This window comes from Cynocephalus volans, chromosome 2 (genome assembly GCF_027409185.1).
Source record: "Cynocephalus volans isolate mCynVol1 chromosome 2, mCynVol1.pri, whole genome shotgun sequence".
NCBI classification, from domain to species: domain Eukaryota; kingdom Metazoa; phylum Chordata; class Mammalia; order Dermoptera; family Cynocephalidae; genus Cynocephalus; species Cynocephalus volans.
Genome location: NC_084461.1, coordinates 5039081 through 5062213, shown reverse-complemented (window position 1 = coordinate 5062213; position 23133 = coordinate 5039081). Strand labels below are relative to the sequence as shown.

General features: G+C 39.2%; 1 protein-coding gene across 1 annotated transcript in view; it reads right to left on the bottom strand.

Annotated features, from left to right (window-relative positions):
- Positions 1-3210: 3210 nt before the first annotated feature.
- Positions 3211-23133, bottom strand: part of ICE1 (interactor of little elongation complex ELL subunit 1) — a 65409-nt gene continuing 45486 nt past the window's right edge. Inside the window, exons 15-19 of the mRNA XM_063086276.1 lie at positions 21501-21661; positions 17878-18068; positions 13575-13681; positions 6060-6158; positions 3211-4029 (exon numbers count right to left, since the gene is read on the bottom strand). Of these exons, the coding sequence (XP_062942346.1) occupies positions 3848-4029; positions 6060-6158; positions 13575-13681; positions 17878-18068; positions 21501-21661 (740 nt within the window). The 3' untranslated portion in view covers positions 3211-3847. The remainder of the gene's footprint in view (positions 4030-6059; positions 6159-13574; positions 13682-17877; positions 18069-21500; positions 21662-23133) is intronic.

Here is a 23133-nt window from a genome sequence, read left to right as displayed (position 1 = left end):
ACAGGCACGGGCGGAGGCACAAGTGCAGGCGGAGGCACAAGTGCAGGCGGAGGCACAGGACAGGCGGAGGTGGAGGCACAGGGCAGGCGGCGGTGGAGGCACAGGTGGAGGCAGACACAGGTGGAGGTGCAGGGGCAGGCCAGGAGGAGGCCCAAGCAGGCACGGGCGGAGGCACAAGCTCAGGCATGGGGTAGGGACAGGCGGAGGCAGACACAGGGGGATGCAGGCGGAGGCACAGGCGCAGGCAGAGGTGGAGGTACAGAAGCAGGCACAGAGGCAGGCATGCACAGGCGGAGGCACAGAGGCAGGCGCAGGGGCACAGGGGCAGGCGGGGGCACAGGGGTAGGGACAGGCAGAGGCAGACACAGGTGGAGGCGGAGGCACAGGGACAGGCCCAGGCACACTGGCAGGGTCCTCCCTGCTCGTCCTGCTCATGCCTTCCTCCGCCGCTGCACCGCAGCTGGCAGCCCCGGATCCCTGACCCTGCCACTGTACCTGGCCTGTCCAGCTCTGCACTGAAAGGCTTAGAAAGCTGCAGGGGACACAGCTGAAGCCAAGCACCATGTGGCTACGCAGACCCTGCCTCTAGCCTAAAGCCCCACCCAGCTCCGGTCAAGTGCTTGTTCATTCTTTTGTTCAAATGACAAAACCCTACAACAGTGTTCTACTTGGGAGCCAGAAATCAGTAACAGTTTCAGCGGTTTCAACCTCCGAGGTGATGGCACCACGGGCAACTTCAGGCCTATTTATTTATTCACTATCAGTTCATAGCATGGAGCGGATGCTGATGACTCGAAGCGCCGTGGTGATCATAAGTATCGCAACTGAGAGGTGGCACTGGTGCTGATACCTAGCAGAAAATGTCAGCGTGCCCGTTGTCCACTAAAAACACACACAGCCGATGAGACTGAAAGAACATCCGAACCACCTGACATACCCACCCACAAGGCAAAATTTCCTCAGACTGTGTCGGCGACTGCTCTCTGCTCTTGGTCCTTCCCATCCGCCACTAGCACCACTGCAAGCCCAACATCATGTGGAAGGTGTCCACCAAGGTCACCATCACCTACTGACACCCCCCCGACCTGGCAGCTGCACAGGTAGCCAAGTGCCTGGCAGGGAACAAATGCCAAGGTCACTACCACCCACCACTGCCCCACCTGGTTTCTTCATCCAACCTCTCCCAATACCACTTCCACTACAGGAAGTACTGAGGAAGTGATTTTTCTGTCGAGGTGTACACATGAAAACACACACACACACACACACACACACACACACCTTTAAATAATCTCCACGTACTACCAACTGCCAGACCTCTGCCCCATCCCTTCTACAGAATGTTGCCCCCCCCACACACCTTTAAATAATCTCCACGTACTACCAACTGCCAAACCTCTGTCCCATCCCTTCTACAGAATGTTGCCACACACACACACACACACACACACACACACACACACACACACACACCTACCTTTAAATAATCTCCACGTACTACCAACTGCCAATCCTCTGTCCCATCCCTTCTACAGAATGTTGCCACACACACACACACACACACACACACACACACACACACACACACACACACACACACACACACACACACACACACACACACACACACACACACACACACACACACACCTACCTTTAAATAATCTCCACGTACTACCAACTGCCAAACCTCTGCCCCTTCCCTTCTACAGAATGTTGCCTGTAATGGCTCCCTGCTACCTCCACTCGGATGTCTCTTGGTCCCATGTCCCAAATCGGAAGCTTGGGATTTGTGATTCCTGCCACCAAACCTGTGCACCTGTCTCCAACCCAAGGTCTCCCAACTCAGTAACCCAGGAATCTTCCTTAATTCCTCCCTGTCCCTCATGCCCACTTCACAGATGCAGTATTGATTCTACCTCCAAGATAAATTCTGACTGCACCTACGCTTTATCACCTGCACTGCCCCCACCAGAACCTCCCACCTCCACCTGCTGCAATGGTCTCCTCACAGCTCTGCTTCACCACTTGCTCTTGTCTCACCCCTTTACCTCAGAACAGTCCCAGTGAACTGTGGGCTCATGTGACACCTCAGCTCACATCTTCCCAGGAGCCTCAAGGTCCCCTCCCTGTGACTGTGCCCTCAGCTGTCCAGGTCCTGAGTGGCTGGCAGGTTCCTGTCTAGCCGAGCTCCCAGATCCTCCCCCCAGGCTCTGGCTGCAGCAGTCCCCTTCAGGGCATGTAACAGTCTGTCCCAGGCAGGGCCGCTCCTCCTCCCTGCTCTCACAAGGCTGGCTCCCTCATTCCAGGTCGCTGTCATGTTACCTCCTCAGAGACCCACCTTGACCAACACAGACAGAGGAGGAGACTCCCCTGCTGTTCTCTACTGCAAACCTCCACGTTCTCCTCGTTGCACTTACCCATATTTACAACTGTTGTACTTACTGAGCGATGACTTGAGGATTTTTCACCCCCCTCAGATCGCCACAACTGACAGCTCTTTGAGAACTTGACTCCTTGCCTTGCTGACAGCTCCTCCCAGAGAGGCACCTGGAGAGAACATGCCCATGGGTGCCGGCAGCAAGAATGACTGTACCAACAGAAAGCTTCCAAAAGGGCAACAGAGTTACTCACGAACGTCGCTGCGTTATAGTCACTGAAAAAAACACGAGGAAGGAGTGACAAAATTGCATCAAATGTAAATGTTAAAGGACTGAAATTGGAATTAAACAAAAAGTCCAAAAGTGAGAACTTACTGGTACTTAATTTACCTGGTATCCAGAATCAGCAAGGAGCATCTCAGTGAATACTCCAAACTGGTTAAATACAGGCAATGCAGTATGTTTCTGCCACCAAAAAGGTGAGTCTCCCCACAAATAACCACTCTCTTCCCTCTTTGGTTAGAGCAGTGTATGTTCCTCCCCTTTGGCAGAGCAGAAGGGACGCCAAGTGTCACTCTTTGCTAGTCAGAACAATAATGTACATGGCTTACTTTTATTTTTTATTATAAAAACACATACAAGAGTTTTAAGAAATGATGAATATAAGACAAATCAGACCACAGTGAGTTATTAAACCCATTTTCTATATACAAATACTAAAATTCCGAAGTGGAACATCATCAAATGTGAGACACATCATAGCACTGTCCATATGCACACCGCACACAGCTCTGCCGCGGCGTCCCCAAATCGCCCCCCCCCCCCCCGCCATCTGCTGACAGACAACTCTTCAGCTCTCTCTTCCTGACATATAGTTAAATATCTTTGAGGAATTTTAGAGATATGAAGACAATGAATTATAGTGAGTTTCCGCTAAGGGCTCTCTGTGTTTTGCTCTGATCAATTACGTACTACATCTTGAGAAAAACTTTCGTAGCCCATTTCTCGCTACGACAGCGGAAGACTGTTCTAGTTCTTCTTTTAGCCAATTTAGTCACTCATTTGAACACCAAGTCCAAAAATAGCTCAGGAATCAAATTACATCTTTATATTGTTAAGTTCATTATAAAATACCACTTAACATTAAAAAGCCACTAAAAGGACACTTTCTGCAGCAAAAAAAGGGCTAAGTTCAAGTTTTTGTTGTTTGACCAAGACACAATAATACAATCCATACGTCACATAATCACAACAGCCTTAAGTGAAATGTACGTGATTAGGGAAAAACAACTATGCAACTGCTTGTTTCTCCTGTCTCCTTGCCAGACAATGAGGAGAGACTCTTGTCATTTCATCTGCTCCATGTCTTTCTCTTTTAAACCTTGGACTGTCTTCTGAAAGCTGATTAATCTCTCTTTATTCAGAGTGTGTCAAGGCACTTCTCCAGCCACAGCAGTCGTCCTGTGTCAGCCAGGCCCCTCCGCACTCAGGGCACCGACTTCGTCCAGGCAGCTGGCGACTGCAGATGGGATGCTGTTGGAGGCCTCTCTCCGCCATGCTTCCAGGATCTTGGATATTTCCATTGGATTGCTGGGACTCAAGTCACAAAGAGCGTACACAGCTGCCAACTGTATACCCCATGGTATATCTGAAAAGAATTTTCAAATCAGTCATAATATAAGAAAATATTTGATATTCAAAATGTAATGTTATCTACTGAAATACTATTCAAATAAAGAATACTTTCTGCCAGCAACAGAAATGAAATACAAAAGCCTAACAGCGGTTGTCTGGAGTTTCCTGGTGTTGGCCTGTGTCCTGAGGCTGGCTGGTGTGGTAGAATAGACAGGGCCTCACAGCTCCCAGTCAACCATGAATGACACTGAGCTTTCCAAAGCAGTTCTACAAGGATCACATTCCAGTATTTAAATTTTAATAAAACATGGATCCCAAAACATTTGTCAAATACATAACTATTAAATACCCATCAAAAGTATTTATAAATGGACTTTGGAAATGGAAAACATAATGAAATGAGATAAAATGAAAACCATCCTTGTACCACACTCTCAAATACTAGTATATGATTCTAGATTATAGCTGTTATAAATTATAGTATATTATTACAGTTTTCTTTTACCACAAGTTTAGGAGTTATGTAACTAAAATTTAATTTATTTAAATAATTTAGGAATTATTTAGTTAGAACTTTTTATTCACTGTATATCTCAGTTTTCTGTTACTGACGCACTGCCCAACAGAGCACCTGGTACTATTTAAAATAAACACATGGCACACAAACTCACACACTGAAATGTCAATGGTGAAAATGTAGGCAGAACTGCCACTTCTAAAATTCTGCGCACCCCCCGGCCCCCTAATCTACAAGCACAGAGAGCAGCAGAGAGCAAGGCACATAGTAAGGCTATGACTTAAGAAAAGAAACATGTTTAACAGTAAGAGAATCTCAAGGATTAAAAAAAATTAATGAGTAAGAACATGTGGCACTGTTTAAAGAGCTGGGGTTCTGAAGTCCAACAGGCCTGGATGAACGGAGAGTGACAGCGCTTCCTGGCCCTACCTGAAGCAAACTCTTCTCTCCGGGCTTCACTTTCCTCAGGTATAAGATAAGATTGACACCATCTGCCTAGCCGTGGGCAGTGCTGAGCCCAGGTCTGAACTACGCAGCCCCACATCAGCTCCTCCTCCTTCCTCACAGTTATGCCCACTCCAGCAACAAGACAAGTCTGCCTCTATTGGCAAGACGACCCCAGCAACAAGACAAGTCTGCATCCACTGGCAAGACGACCCATTAGCCACTATTCTGGCTGCTATCTTCTATGTCAATATAGAGTCCAGACTGCAAAAGAGCACATTTTCACACAGGAGAAACGTGCATCACCTCCCGGCTATATCCTAAAGGCAAAGGACAGACTTCAGAGAAAGTACTTCAAATTATTCTCATTAAGCTCAACCTATCAAGTCACCCACTGAAAGCTGAAGACAACAAAGAGTCTACATGTTAAGATTATCTTGGGTTTCACACAGTATTTAAGATATCACTTTGTGCATTTCTGATGGGCAGTTGTTGAACTACGTTATTCCTTGACTGCACAATATTCAAAATAGAAACCAGACTCATCACTTAACTTCAGGTTAAACTTTTCCCACAAAAGAATAAGATAAAATTACATGCTATGCAATATGTAAATGATAGTAGAAATTCCCACCACGAAGACTTGCTCACAAGGTTTCCAGCTTTCCAAATTCTATCCTGAGGCCGAAGATTCACCTCACAGTGCCCCACTGCTCTCCACTTGTGATCTCACTTGCTCATTGTGATCCAGCTCCACCCAGGAGGCCTCACGGATAGCTGAGATTAAGTCACTTGTGGGATATCACATGGCACAGACAATTTCTTAAGACAGAAAATTAGCACCAGGGAGAGAAGAGAGTTCCTCTTCCTTAGAGAAGCACTGCCCAACAGGGAAAACTAGCATCATTTAAGCAAATACACCACCACAAAACCCACAGACACATTCAAACATTAATGCCGAGAATGTTTTGCTCATGTTCCCTCATCTACAAGGCAACAAGAGAAGCACAGGGCACAGTGCACAGCAAGGACTCGAGAAATGCAAGTGATTTAAAAGTAATGTTAATAAACAAGAGTTTTACCTTCATCCTGAGCATGTTGTATAAACATACCAATAACCGAACTAATATTTTTCACAGCAGATGGAAATCCTTCCTTCAAACCCAATTGGCCTAAACGACCTAGTAGAAACAGAAACAAAATAAAATGTAAACCGTCTTTGTTTAAATGTTGATTAATGTTTCATAAGAATTTAAAATTTATATTTTCTTTAATATATCATTAAGTTAAATAGGTTAAACAGTAAAGCATCAAGACTTAATAAAGCACCACTTGTCTTACAGAAGGTGGTCAAACTGCCTCGTCATCTACTGTTTCAGTCACACATACAGATGATATGCAGTGTGCCGCTTTCCAAGTAAGTTACAACACAGCAAAATTTAGAAGAAAGAATGATTTCAGCAGGGAAAACGTGAAATGGCTAACTTCTACTAGGTCACCAGATAAATATAAGACTGTGGTTCCATTAAAATACCATTTTTGGTTTAATGCTTTGACAACTGCTGTTATAACATGAGCAGCATTTCTCAAGTGTGGTCTGCAGATACCCTGGAGTCCTCAAAGTCAGAACTCCCTTGTAACAGCGCTAAAGAGTGATGTGCTGTCTTCCCAGGGCTAAGATGTGGCTGAGGTCATGAAAGCTGCAGCAGACTGCTGGACCTGGACCATGATCCCAGGCAGCAGCAGCTCACTGCATGGGAGGCATTCTGCATTGCCAGGTGCATGTAGCCACAAAGCCAATCTCACTTAAGAGTGTCCTTGATGAAGCAATCACAGTTCTCGTTAAATCTGGACCCAAGCACACAGCCCTGTTACACTCTGTAGACAGCATAGGAAGTGTACCCGAAGGCCCCTCTGCGCAGCCAAGTACACTGACTGTCATGGAGGAAAGCGCACGTGCTACTGTGTGAGCTGTGAGGGACCGGGCGCCATTCCCACAGTACACCACTTCTGACTGAAAGGATGGCTGACAAGCTATGGCTATTTGAATCACAGCAGACATTTTCTCAAAAATGAAAAGTGAGCCTGTAACGTCAAGAAAATTTATCATTGAGGTTAGTGATAAAATTTGAGCTTTTAAGCAAACAGAGTTTCGAAACAACTTCCATCAGCCATACTGAGCTTGACAGCTTTCCATGATAAGCTTGGTGATATTAAGTATGTTTTTTTTTGGTATTGACATTTGTAAAATCTGTGTGAATCAATTATTTTCCAAGTGAACAAGGCAGGTCACAAGACCATAAATGAGCAAAAGGATCCCTTCAACATGCAAGATGGATTTTTAGGGTAACAGAGTATGAAAGGCTCACTATTAAGGTTTCATACTGCAACTAACCTTTAAGAAATTACCACTTGTTAAGTTTTACTGTAGTATCAAAGAAAAATATTTACAGTTATTTGAAAACGCTACTAAAATATTCTTCCCTTTATCAACTACCTATCTGTATAAAACTGGATCGATTCTTTCCATGAACTTTTTGAAGTACCCTAGCATATTCAATGAAACAACATATTGCAAGAGACTGAGTACAGGGCAGATAATAAGAAACCAGCTGCCTTCTATCAAACCAGACAGTAAAGAGATTTGTAACAAGGCCATGCCATTCCCATTTTTTGTTTGCTTTGGAAATACTTATTTTTCATTAAAAATGCCATCTATGTTAATGGGTTTATCACTGTTAATTTTAAATGGATAACTAAATATTAAACATTTTCTCAGTTTTAATTTCTAATATAATAAAATATTAATAGATATAACCTGGAATAAGTTCTTTTGGGAGTTCTCAATAATGATTCAATATATAGGGGTCCTGAGACCAAAAGGTTTTAGAACCACTGATCTACATCATAGGGCTACCAGATTCCACTAAAGGCTAAAGCAAACACAATGACATCATGCATCTGGATCCTTTCTTTATTCCAACGGCTCCCCCCAGATGTGACTTTATTCCAAAGTGCAATCATGTTCCCTTGATCAAAGCAAGGCCCTCACCTTCTTTTTTTGAGAGGGGGGGGGGGGTTATGGCTTTATTTTTTAAAATTTGTTAAATTGACACATTGCAATTGTACATATTTATGCGGTAAATCTGATGTTTTCAATTACAGTTAAGAGGAATAAGTTCTGTTCTATTGTACAGTAGGGTTAACAGCCAAGTTTTGTATATTACATAACAGACTTGTGAATGTTTTTGTCACAAAGAAATGATGAACGCATGAGGTGATGGATACATTAACTGCCCTCATCTTCTTCTGACTCTTCTCTTATGTAACAGTGTTATATTGTAAGCTCATTGTTCTGTGTTCATGTTATCCCTCTATACGCACTACAAGCATCCCACAGTTCTATATGTAAATCTAGTACATGAACCTCATCTCTATTTTGAATGTAGAAACTGAGGCAGAGAGCACTTAAGTAACTTCTATTACTTTGTATCCCCCAAAGAACTAGTTTAGTGCTACGTACATGCACTCTGAATGTTGTGATATACAGTAGTCCCCCTCTTATCTGCAGTTTTGCTATCTAAGGTTTCGGTTACAAGCAGTCAGATGCACTCCAAAAATATACGAAATATTCCAGAAATAAACACTTCATAAGTTTTAACTGCATTCTGAGCAGCGTGATGAAATCTCATGTCGCCCTGCTCCATGTCGCCCGGGGTGTAAACCATCCCTTTGCCCAGTGGATTCATGCTGTCTATACTACCTGCCCCTTAGTCACTTAGTAACCCCCTCAGTTCTCAGATGGACTGTCTTTGTATTGCAGCACTTGTGTTCAGGTCACCCTTATTTTACTTAATAATGTCCCCAAAGCACAAGAGAAGTGATGCTGGCAATTCATATATGCCAAAGAGAAGCCATAAAGTGCTTCCTTTAAGAGAAAAGGTGAAAGTTCTAGACTTTTTAAGGATAGAAAAAAATAACTATATGCTGAGGTTACTAAGATCTATAGTAAGAAGGAATCTTCTATCCATGAAATTGTGAAGAAAAAAAAAATTTATGCAAGTTTTGCTGTCGCACCTCATACTGCAAAAGTTACATCCACAGTGCATGATTAGTGCTTAGTTAAGATTAAAAAGGCATTAAATTTGTGGGTGGAAGACATGAACAGAAACATTTCTGATTCGCATGATAAAAGTCAATACTATCTGAGATTTCAGGTATCACTGGGGCTCTTGGAACATATTCCCCATGGAGAAGGGGGACTACTAGACTACTATAGCAGATGTTCAGTAAATAATTACTGATCAAAGAATATCAGGATAATTCCTAATTTAGGATGACATTGTAACTATCTGGATAATTGCTAGGCAGCCTTTTGATGAGGATGAAAAACAATTTAATTCAGAGATGAGAAATTTCAGGTTACTGATCACTTTTAAATATCTCCTCGCAATTAGACTGCTAACTGCATGCCACCAGATCTGTTCTCTGACACAATATACCAGGTGCATTAAACGCGTAACTAATAGCAGAGTGACCTGTGCCTAATGCAGCCACATGATCCTTTGGCCATGTGATGTCCATGTGTTCTCAGATAATACAAGGGGTCTTCAAAAAGTTCATGGAAAATTTTGTATTATCTTTTAATTCTACTTTTCCACAATCTTTTAGGAGTACCCTTGTCTATGACAAAGTTATAATGGCTCCCTTTCTTTCTACTAAAAGTGCTTAACAAAATTGGGTTTTATAAGTTATTTAAGTTAATAAAGCTTTTGGGTAAAATAAGAGTAAATCATGAGTCTGAGATAAATGGCTTGGGGAAAAAGATTCAAATATATGATGACTTGACAAAGATGGACAAATTGGATAAACGGATGAGAAGAAAAGTCCCCCACAGGATGTGGGAGCTCAGGGCCATTCAGCCACATCAGGACACGTGGAGCTAATCTCAGTATCAAAGACAACGCACTCCACAGCACTGTCAGGGTGGCAGGTGCAGAGCTGATGGCCCGCTGGGAAGGTATGTCTACAGGGCGGAACAGAAGACCAATGATAAAGACACCAGGACTGTCACTCAAGATGCTAAGAAAAAGGTGAGTTGAGACAGTTCCAAAGAAAATTGTTGAAAAACTTGGCAAGGGAGTGGACAGAAATAAACAAATGGCTTCTTCAGTCTGACCTGCAGAAACCTGACCTGTGAGGCAGTGTTTTCCCAGCTTCTAGGTTCTAGTTAAGACTAGGTGGGCCATATTAGTCAGGACTTAGTAAGCTCTTTAAGGGCAGAAACATGAAATTATATATTTATTCTCTGCTGAATCCAGTGGTAGGCAAATTTCTGTCCTAGCTCTGCTATCTTCCCACTGAGTGACCTCAGACTTAACCTTTCTAGGCCTCAAATGTGCCAAGGAATGAGGGTGCTGAGATAAGTTTCCATTGCACCTCCATGTTTCTATAATCTAGAGCAATTCAAGCATTCCATAAAACAGACCAATCTTTAATACATTATTGTTAAGACAGGTTAGAGTAAACCACATTTAATAATCATATGTGACCATATGCTAAACAGCAATGTTCATACCTCAATCCAACGATAGATACCACTAAATCACTTTGACAGAAATTTTGCTTTATTTCACATGAAGTAAAAATATCATTAATTAGGAATTTGCAGATTTGGAATTAAGAATAAAGATGATTCCATAAATGACTAGTATGTGATTTCAGTTATTATTATTAAACCATGGCCTACCAACTTAATTATTCAAATTCTTTAGCAAGAGCAGCTTCAGAAATGGCAGGATAGTACAGTAGCACAATTTCTTCTTAAAAAAATTAAAACTCCCAATCCGGGTATGTGTGTGGGGCACATGTACACCCGACCTAAGGCCACTTCTCAGAACCACACCAGGTCTCACTTGCTCTCTCCCGTTGCCTCTCAGCCTTCCCACCCACATTATCACCCTTATCACCCAGCAACTGCTGTGCTATGTCGGGACTCAGCAGGTGACATCACAGCATCAGAAGGATAAGCGAGCACAGCTGTGCCCCCGCTCTCCAGCACTGGTGGACCAGGAGCCCTCTGGACACCTGTCTTTCTCATGACGCTAGCTCCAAAGCAGACCTAAGGAGGATTTACTCTTCCTGACTGTGCTCCTATGTTCAACATTATGCTTTCTAATGACCTGTCCCTTTACACTACACTTATATATTTATATATTATCATTCTATTACATGGTATTGTCAATTATATATTATTGTTAATTATACCTTACTCTCTATAACGTAATATATAATTGTATTATATATCTTTCAATTGTGTAAATATACATACATCACTCTAAATAATATATTAAATGTCAAAAATTATTTTATCTTTCAACAGCCAGAATTTTGAAGATTTCAAGAATGAACTAACCTCAATTTGAGAAAAATTACAAGTCAAGCTTTCTCCCTAATTATACATTCTTATTTTTAGATAAACTATTAACATATTCTTCTTAATTCACATTTGGGTTATTTTTTAAGCTACATATTGGAAAGTACTTATATAATCTCGTATAGTTTTGTTTGAAGAGTTTCGTGACATGTAAACCAAAGTGAAAACAGTCATGCACCACATAACAATGTTTCAGTCAATAACAAATGGCATATGCGAAGGTGGTCCCATGAGATTACCAAACAATTCCCATCGCTTAGTAATGCTGTACCTGTCATCACGTCATAGTGCAATGCACTAATCACGTAGGAGCAACAGGCTATACCACACAGGGTAGGTATGTAGTAGGCTATCCCATCTAGGTTTGTGTCAGTACACTCTATGTCGTTCACCTATTGACGAAATCACCTAACAACCACTTCGTTTTAAGTGACGCACAGCTACATATACTGTCTTATTTATGGCAATGGTTACTGTTTGCAGACCTGCTTTATCATCAGCATGCCTGCAGGGTTTTACAGACACAACTCTAAACTAAGATTATATGAACCTCGGAGGATGAAGCCTGACAATCTGTATTTTTTAAAAAAGCTTCTCAGGCCATTTGGAAGCACAGGCAAATTTGGTAACACCCGGTGATAAAAGCCCACTGGAAGAGGCACTGGGCAAGTCACTAAGAGGAAGCATATGTACAGAGACCCCTCTGTAAGTGCATAGAGGCTGCTCCCGCCGTGCTGTAAGGACATCAGCCTCCAGCAACATGACCTTCACTCATCGCCTCTTATCACAATAAATAAACACAGAAACATAACTACTGCAACAAAAACAGGAAAAATCACGTTTTAAAGCACGACTCTAAAAATGATCACATTCTTTTGAAAATTCCTGATACTTCCTCTAGGTCAACATATAAATATTTATAGACTTACAACACCTCTCCTATTTTTTAAATTCTCAAAAAGATTTCACAGTTTAGAATGAGTTACTCCAAAGTATGAACATTTTCTCCTGAATTCATAAGAGCAGCTGCTATTGAAATCAGAATCTCCAGACATACAGACATCACCTGACTGCTGGAAATGCTATCATCGGCCCTTCTGTGTTTCTTACTGTTTCCAGAAATTGCTCCTGAGAATATCTTGATGGGAGAAATTCAGCAAAACAGCTTTGAGACTGTGCCCCACTGAGCACAGTTTCATTTCCACTTCTGGGCCTCTGTTATCTTTCTATGTGTCTCTTCTAAATTGCTATATGATCATTTGGTTCTCACACTCTCGTTTGGTAACTTAACTCCAAGTGTACTTTAGGTTATTTCCAGTAAAATTAGGTATCTACCATGTAACCAGGTTTTTGTCCTGAACCATTTTGTGTATATATATATAATACATAGTTTACATATTTACTTAGCATAATGTCACTACACTTGCATGTAAAGTACACACAGAGGAGGAATGGCTATTTGCTTGATACAGTAACAAAATTAGAAGGGATATTATGTTTCTTACTGTAATCTACTTATGAGATTTAAATAAATAACTATTTCAAGTGCTGTTATCTTTACATTTTAAAAAACTAAAATCCAGAGATACTTAAAAAGATAAACCTTGTTTTGTGTTCCCTCGGTGCAATGAGGACCGGTTACAGATAGAGAAGTCAGTTCAAAATTAGGAGAGCCTTCTAATAATTAGACCTCATCACTGATAATTTTGTAGAGCCTTTTCAGAGATAAGGCAGTTTTTCAGAGATGAGGCAAAGAGGAAAAATAAAATAAAAGTTAAAAAAAAAGATTTCTTATTGGACAAGTATAAAAAAATTGGGGTGAGGGGTGTGAAGATATCCTTATTTTAGAAACCAAATGAGACTATAGTACAATTTATGTATCCTGGTGTGCATGTTTAAGTGTGTGCACCTGAGAAGCAAGAGTTCAATTACAAAAAAAAAAAATGTAGTAATGTGAAAAATCTTAATCTGGCAAAGACAGATTAAAACATTAATTTATAAGGAAAGAATAAGCAGGACAAACTAAGCACTAAAATATCTATGCTGATGGTTGTAAAATCAGTCATTATGGTGAAGTTCCAAAGTCAACATACATTATACATTTTATTCTCCCACCAAGATAACATCAACAGGAAAAAAATTAATGAAAAAGACAACTCACCAATCAGCCTCAGTATTGATGCTATGATAATATCAGGAGTATATGCGATGTTTGCATGTCCTTTTCTGTATTTTATCCACTTATCCATCACAGGCCACAGCTCCTTACTATAAAACAACAACATGAAAGAATGCATGCTCATCATGGCTCAAATAATAAAAACCATATAAGTGGTCTGCAGACAATTAGTGAAAAAGGGTAACTGCCGAGGAGCTGACACTTTTTTTTTTTTTTTTTTTTTTTTAAGTTAAAATGAAGACAGACATTTGAAAGCTCACACCTTCTCCAACTGTTCAGGATATCTGTGCCCAACCTGGCTAAGAAAAAGGCTACAAATACCCATGCTTTCATCTTTATTTTGTTTGAACTCTTTTTACTAGGCTTTGGACAGAGAAGCTGAACAGCATCCCCAAAGTCACAGTACTAGGAAATGGTTGAGTCTGGATTTTTACTTTGACCCTCAGGTACTAAAGCAGCCCCTGAGTTCCAGAAGTTATCTGGGAGGATCACAGATAAATAAAGCTACGTGTATAAAAAGAGCTAAACCAGAAGAAAACTATAATTTCGATAAACAAAGCATACTTTATAAAGATAAAAGAAACTTTCCACTGACTAAAAACAGTACCAATTCCTCTTTGCTTTCTCTTCTTTCAAAAATGTATTTAATTCTTACATGGCATTTTTAGTATTTAACTAGAAAAGTTAAATGCAGAATAAAAAAAAAGAAAAACAAAAATTAAAAGCACCACAAATAATCCAGTCTCAGATAACTATTACTATTTTAACTTGGCTTTTCTTCTATTTATGTAAACCACATGCTGAGATCCACCACGTGCAAAGGACGGAAGCAGGTCTGAAGCGCTCAGGCAGAAATGCTGATGCTCAACACTGTCCTCCCCATGCGTGGGGAGGTCATGGACAAAGCACCTCCAACAGGAACTAGCTCTGGTCTCCTCATCTATAACTGCCTCTCAGGCTCCCAGGAGTTCTTCCATCAGTGAGACGAGGCCTGTGGGAGGCCCGCACACATCACCAAAGACTGGCACTGTGCAGACTGATCTGTCACTTTCTTATTTAGGAACAGACTGTGAGATACTTCTTCAAGTCAATCTGTAAAATCCACTTACAGCTATGTATTATACTACACAGGCACACCTTGTTTTATTGCATTTCACTGTGCTTTGCAGATATTGCAGTTTTTACAAACTGAAGGTTTGAGGCAACCCTGTATCAAGCAAATCTATCAGTGCCTTTTTTCCAAAACAGCATGTGCTCACTCCATGTCTCTGTCACATTTTGGTAGTTCTCACAATATTTCAAACCTTTTCATTATTATTATATCTGTTATGGTGATCTGTAATCAGTGACCTTTGATGTTACTATTGTAATTGTTTTGGGGCACCAAGAACCATACCCATGTAAGACAGACAACTTAATCAATAAATGTTGTGTGTTGTGAAGGCTCCACCAACTGGCTATTCCACCGTTTCTCTCCCTTCTCCTCAAGCCTCCCTATTCCCTGAGACAGAACAATATTGAAATTAGGCCAATTAATAAGCCTACAGTGGCATCTAAGTGTTCAAGTGAAAGGAAGAGTCTCACATCTCTCACTTGAAATGAAAAGCTAGACATGATTCACCTTAATGAAGAAGGAATGTCAAAAGCTGATATCAGATGAAAGCTCGGCTTCTTGAGCCAAACAGTTAGCCAAGTTGTGAATACAAAGGAAAAGTTTTTGAAAGAAATTAAAATAAGAAAATGAACCAGCCTTACTGCTGATAGGGAGAATGTCTTGGTGGTCTAGATGAAAGCCCAATCCAGTCACAGTGTTCCCTTAAGCCGAAGCCTAACCCAGAGGTAGGCCCTCCTTTCAGTTCTGTGAAGGCTGAGAGAGGTGGGGAAGCTGCAGAAAACAAATCTGAAGCCAGCAGAGGCTGGTTCATGAGGTTTAAGAAAGGAAGCCATCTCCATGACATCAGAGTGCAGAGTGAGGCAGCAGGTGCTGACGTAGAGGCTGCAGCAGGTCACCCAGAAGAGCCAGCTGAGATCATGGATGAAGGTGGTGACACCAAACAACAGATTTTCAGTGTAGACAAAACGGCCTTTTATTGGAAGAAGATGCCATCTAGGACTTTCATAGTGAAAGAGAAGTCAGTGCCTGGCTTCAAAGCTTCAAAGGACAGGCTGACTCTCTTGTTAGGGGCTAATGTAGTGGCTGACTTTAACTTGAAGCCAGTGCTCATTTACCATTCCAAAAATCCTAGGGCCCTTAAGAATTAAATCTACCTTGCCTGTGCTCTGTAAATGGAATATCAAAGCCTGGATGACAGCACATCTGTTTACGGCATGGTTTACTTACTCATTGTTGAGACCTACTGCTCAGGAAAAAAGACTCCTTTCAAAATATTACTGCTGACAGTTGACCTGGTCACCCAAGTGCTCTGATGGAGATGTACATGGAGATTAACATTTTCATGCCTGATAACACAGCATCCATTCTGCAGCCCATGGATCAAGGGCTAATTTTGACTTCCAAGTCTTATTATTTAAGAAATAAATTTCATAAAGCTATAGCTGCCATTGATAGTGATTCCTCTGGGTTCTGGGCAAAGTATCTTGAAAATCTTCTGCAAAGGATTCACCATTCTAGATGCTATTAAGGACATTCATGATTTACTGGAGGAGGTCAGAATATCAAAATTAACAGGAGTTTGGAAGAAGTTGATATCAACCTTCAAGGGTGACTTTGAAAGGTTTAAGGCTTTGGTAGAGTTAAAACAACAATTAACTATTTAGAATATGACAAACTTAGTTGATAAAGCAGCAGCAGGGTTTGAGAGGATCAACTCCAATTTTGAAAGAAGTTCAACAATGGATAAAATGCTATCAAAGAGCATCACATGCTACAGAGAAATCTTTCGTGAAAGGAACAGTCAATTGATGCAGCAAGCTTCATCATTATCTTATTTTAAGAAATCGCCACCGCCACCCCAGCCTTCAGCAGCCAGCACCTTGATGACTCAGCAGCCATCAGCATCGTGGCAAGACCCTCCACCAGCAAGAAGATCAGGACTTGCTGAAGGCTCAGATGATAGTTGGCAGTTTTTAGCAATATTTTTTAATTAAGCTATGTACATTTCTTGATATAATGCTATGGCACACTCAATAGTACAGTGTAAACATAACTTTTATATGTACGGGGAAACAAAAAAATTTGTGTAACTCACTATTGTTTTTATGCGAACCACAGCATCTCCGAGGTATGCCTGTGGCTAAATGTCATTATACAGATGTACTGTGATTCAATTCTCTACTGTCTGATATTCAGATGCCTGATCTTTCCCTAGTGTTAAAGGGTAGAGAGACAGAACATCCTCGTACACAGATGGATCCTTGCACAAGGTAGTTTCCATAGAATATATTCTTCAAGTATCTCAAGGATATGGATTATTCACCCTGGTGAATCCTTTTTAATGTCATACTCTCCCTTACACCAACCTTTCTCAGTCAGGATTCCACAAGAAAATTAAGACCTACAGAAAAACTGAGTGGTAATTTTCTCTATTCTCCCAGAGATTGTATATAGCTACTAGTACCACAATTACAGATGAACCGAAAAAAGTTAATTCATTACATACAATGGATACCTGAGAGTATCAGGCTTAATTCTCTCCCAGTTGAGAAGAGCTGCTAACCTGTAATTTCAAATATTTCCTTTTTTTTGACCAGTAAGGGGATCGCAACCCTCGGTACAGTGTTATCTGTACCACTCTCAGCCAGTGAGTGCACCGGCCATCCCCATATAGGATCCGAACCCGCAGTCTCGAACCCGTGGCCTCAGCGCTACCAGCGCTGCACTCTCCCGAGGGAGCCACGGGGCCGGCCCTGTAATTTCAAATATTTCTGATCCTTTGTTTTCTCCCACAGTCTTAGCATATGAAGATAATGATCATTACATTTCATTCAACACATTTGCTGAGGGTCTCCCTTGCATGGGTACTGTTCTACACACTGGGGATTTGCCAGTGAAGCAAAAGAAGCCGGCCTTCCTGAGAGTCACTTCTCACAGAATAGAATGAAAAACAGTGAGAGATACTACGGAAAAACAGAGCAAGGGATTGTGATAGTGATAAAGGTATTTTAAGGTAGTTTTATTAACTCTTATCCCAATAGAAACTTTGTTATTTGTAAATGTTTCAGGGGCTATACAACAAAAATGATTCAAACAAACAACTCAGCATTCAAGAGATTACCTTACAATTCAAATAACCCATCTTTATTTTTAGTTAGCAAAACAGCTAACCTTATGATGTTATCATGTGTCCAAATCCATTTCTGATGACAGCAGAGAAGATCAATGGCAAATATGTATTCCCATGTGTTATCACTTAAGTCTTCACCAAATTTTTCATTGGACTGAAATTCTGTTTTTGGACATAACTGTATGGTCAACAGCAGCTTAGAAACCATGAAGCCAACATCTACAGGAGCATTCTAGCAAATAAAGAAAAACAAAATACAGTTTGGAGTCTCAGATATAACACATTTAATGTTAATAATCTCAAAGACTATAATTAATAAGCATCAGATGAATAATCATTTAATCCTAAAAAATAACTTTTTGAAACATTTGTATTTTGAATAAGAAACTGTTTATCTTGTCATAATACTTAGCATAAAATGAGTATAGAATTATAGTTGACTGCCCAGGTTAAAAAAAAAAAAAAAAAATCTACAAGCAGGTTGTAGAATCTAATCAGGTAGAAAAGAGTTTAGCTGCAATCTTGAAAGGAGTGCATATTTTCATCAACTCAAATCACAGGTTAAGTTATAAAGTTAGTTATAATAAAAAATAAATAAACCTTTAAAAAGTTCTTTAAATTCTGTTATCTTTCTGACACTGGAAATCAGTCTGCCTTTTCCAAAAATTCATAAAACTGAATCAGATAGTACTGGACTCATGTCTAGCTTCCTTCACACCTGTGTATAATGTTTTTTGACATTCATCCATATTGCTGCACGTGTCAGTAGTTTGAACATTCCTTTTTATTGCTGAGTAGTAAGCCATTATACAGATATACCACTGCTTGTTTATCACCTGTTGATAGACATCCGGGTTATTGCTAGCTTTTGGCTATTATTAGTAATGTTGATACAAACATTCATGTACAAGTCTTTGTGTGGACATAAATTTTACTTCTCTTGGGTAAATGCCTAGGAGTGAATTGTTGGACCCTTTGCTAAGAAGAGGTTTTTAAGAAGTGACCGAACTATTTTCCAAAGCGGTTGTACCATTTAGCATTTCCACCAGCACTGCATGAAAAGTTCCAGTATAAAAATTATATATATGTGATACAGGCTTACATACTCGGTAAAAGAAAAGACTTCAGTTTGGAAATTTGCTTCAGTATTTGAAGTGCTCAACATGTTAACCTGTGGCTTGGGCATAAATACCCCAAAAGGTTCTGACCTGAGTCTTAAGCTTTGTATCAGATAACGTGTAACCAAATCATGGTTAAAAATAATCTACCTGAAAACAGAAACTCAGCCAAAATAGTAAATATTCTCCCCTTAGGGAAGTCAGTGACTATGTAACCTGAGAAGATGCAGAAATAAATGAATACATGAAGCAAAACAAATCCATCTATTAACTCTTTTGAATTATATTTAACAACACACTTTACAGTTGATTGTTTACATGTGATAATCTGCATGTGTGTTATTCATGCTGTGTAACAGCACTGAAATTCTGCTATGTTTAAGTTGTGGTTATAGTATTAAGTATTTGATATTAATTAGAAATTTTAAGAGAACATAATTTTGTTAAGTGTTTGAATATTTAATACAACTCATATTCTACATCCTCATCTTGATTTTTTACATTCAAGTGTTGCTAAAATGCTTAGAAAGATTTTGCTTTTTAGATTTGAAGGTCTAGTTCAAAGTGTTTTTGAAGAATATATTTTAAGTTTACTTTAAAAGTTTAAGATAATTAAATTATTGAAATTTATAAATAAGACTGGTTATTCAGGAGATGTCAATCTGTTTAAATATACGGTTATCACAACATTAATCAATGGCAAAAGCAAAGACAATGTTACTTTTGTAACAATTATTTGACTTACAAATGAGACAAGATTTATGAATTTAAAGTCTTCTCAAATAAGATTTATAAATTTACAACTTAAAAACTGAATTGTAACTTAAAGAAATAAGTCACTTTTACATATAGAAGACCCTTAAGGATTTTATGAACTGCTTTTAGGACAGACGTGGAGGAGTCACCACTCTGAAGAGACAAACTCAGGACAACACTTCCCACCCCTCCATAGCCATAGTAAGAATCCCTAATTCCTGATTTTAAAAACTGAAATTTAGTAATTTGCATTGAAATGAAATACACTGCTGATTTCTTATTAAACTAGTAATATTATATTTAATAAGTTTCCTTCTACTTTCTATTCTAGAAATAAGCTCATCAGGTATCTTCTTTATTAACTGTATTGATTTCCTGATTCTGAATTCTCCTTGTTTTATTAGGATAGACACTGTTTTGTTATTCTTTGGATACATTACTAAAATCTACTATTTTATTTATACTTTTTACATCTCTGTGCCTCATTGAAAATTGGCTTATATATTTTTTTCTGTCTTGTGAGATTTTTAATTGGGTTTTATTATTAAAAATGAACATGGGGTTTTTAATCTTTTCTTATGACTGAGATAGTTTAGAATTACTTGGTCCTTTAAAGATCAGATAAAACTTAGGTGTAGCCTGAGTGCCTTTCTTGTACAGTAAGTTTTTAAACATCTTTTCAAACTTTTTTATGATAACTGATAACAACTGGTCTATTCACATGTTCTACTTCTAAAACCAATTTTAATAATTTTTGTTTTGCTAAGAAATCACCCCAGGTTTCCATATCTGTTGCTGTAGGGTTGGTTGCAGGTAGTATGCTTCTCACTCTTTACCCTGTATCTATAGTTATATCTTCTCAGTCCAAATATTCAATATTTTCGTTTTACTCTTTTTCCATTAATCTAAATGATGAATCTTGCTAGCATTTTCTTAAGGGCAGTGTTTTTATTTTATATGTGTTTTGTTCTCTACTTCATTACTATTGCCTTTTAAACTGTATTTTTTCCCTAGATTCTCATATTTTTAAGATGAGTATCAGCCAACTTCACTGTTCACTTAACAATGAAGACATTTGAAGTATCTTAATGAGCATACGTTTCCCAAAAATTCAAAAATATTTGGCATGTAGGGTTTTCTTTTTCAATGACTTTTAAAAGACTATGATTTTGCTTTTCATATTTTATTTGTTCTCAGATTGTCCAGGACTGAGTATCTCAATTTCCAAGTAAATATTTTGGGGAGATGAATTATTTGTCTGTTATTAAATTATTACCAGAGAATTTGGAATAAAGAATCTTTATTTTTACAAAATGAAGGTTTTCATATAGCCAAATTCATTACTGATTTTTATAAGTGTGTCATGAACGTATGAAAGAATACATTTTCTTTACTGAAGTTTACTTCTTATATTACTGAATTCTGCCACGTCTTTATTTATCTTTGCCTTCCAGATCCGTTTAATCCTGTGACAGCAATAGAAGAATTGTACTATAATGTTATTTTTTACCCAAGTATTTCTCACCTTACTTATAGTTTTGACTTTATATTTTTGTTTGATATAATACTTAGCAAGTGTATTTATTTAAATTACATGTTCTTCATTAGTAATGTCTTTTATCATCAAATCATCATATCCCGCTTAATTCTGAACAGGCAGGAGATGGGCTTTGGTGGGCAAGCATTAAAACAATACCTGTACAATGCCTATGAACTAACACAAAACCAAACAAGAACATTCATGTAAGATCCACAGGTACAATACCATATGAAATGAAAATAAAGCTCACCTTTTCCCAGTTGAGAAAAGCTCTCAAACAGTTTAGAACCTCTCCTTTAGCGCGCTGCCTGGCAACTAACTGCATTGCTTTATTAATCACGGACTGAGAGAGAAATATATCATGCCACATGTTTGCAATAAACAAAGTCAATTTCTCAGACTCTGGAAAATCTATGAGAAAGAAAATCATGCAATAAACCTTATGTCTGATCAAGTGAATAAATTACAAACTAGGAATAAATTTTATTAATTTCACTGGTGCCTTGCAAGGCATGTTGCAGCTGAAGAGATTATACCTGGGCAGCCTCTAGTCTCAGTTATTTCAACATCTCTTTTTTCCTTTTGGCAAGCTTTCTTTAGTTAAATTTTACTTATTTACTTATTTTTGGCGGCTGGCCAGTACAGGCCAACCCTTGACCTTGGTATCACATGACTGCATTCTAACAAACTGAGCAGGGTCCAAACTCTTGACCTGGTATCATAACACTGCATTCTAACCAACTGATTTAACCAGCCAGCCCTTTAGTTAAAATATAAACAAGATACAGAAATATACAGTACTGTATGAAAAAAAAAATATCTCCTAAACATAAAGAAAAGGCAAAAATCCTTTCTCTAAACTTCCTCAGGCCCAGAATTTTCCTATTTGATACATGTGATTACAGGCCATCTTTAAGCATTTACACAGGGATGTCTTACTTGTAGAGCACATAAAGCTTTTGATTTGAAGAGTTATGTTTTATAAATCATGGATGACAATCCTTTTGTCATAAATACTTTCTCCTGCACTCTGGCTTATCTCTCTTTTTAATGAACTTAATTGAAGTACAGTTTACATACAATGAAATATACTCCAAGTATACAGTTCGATAAATCTGACAAATGAATGAATCCATGTAACCACCATCACCACCACGATCAATATCCATTGTCCCTGAAAGTTCTCTCACTCTGACCCTTTGTAGTGACTCTCACACAGCCAGATTCACAGAACCCTCATTGGCCTACCGTCACTATGAATGTTTGCCTTTTCTCAGATATTTATGAATGGACTCGTGTAGTATGTACTCTGTTCTGACTGGCTCCCCTACTCAGCATATTTTGAGATTCATTCACGTCACTGCATGCACCAGATGTCTGTTCCTTCATATGGCTCAGTAGTATTTAATTGTTGGATCTGTCACACTTTTTTTTCATTAACAGATAAAACTGTATGTATTCACTGTGTACAGCATGATGTTCTGAAGTATGTATTCACTGCGGAATAGTTACCTTACATGGTTACTTCTGCAATGAGAATACAACCTCCATTCACAATTTGTTTTCCATTTATCTGCTAAAGGATATTTATTTCTATTATGAGCTATTATGAATCAAAATGTTATAAATATCTGTGTACTAGTCTATGTAAGAATATGTCTCTATTTCTGTTGGATAACTACCTAGGAGTGGAATTTCTGGTAAAGGTGATAAATGAATCTTTTGATTTTATAAGAAACTGTTAAAGAGTTTTCCACGTGGTATACCAGATAATGTGAAGAATTTTATACTGCTTGGTGTGAAGTCACATCATTCAGTTTTCTCTGTTCTACTTTATCATTTGTGTGTGTCTAAAGAGTGGGTAGCTCAAAATGTAAACTCGC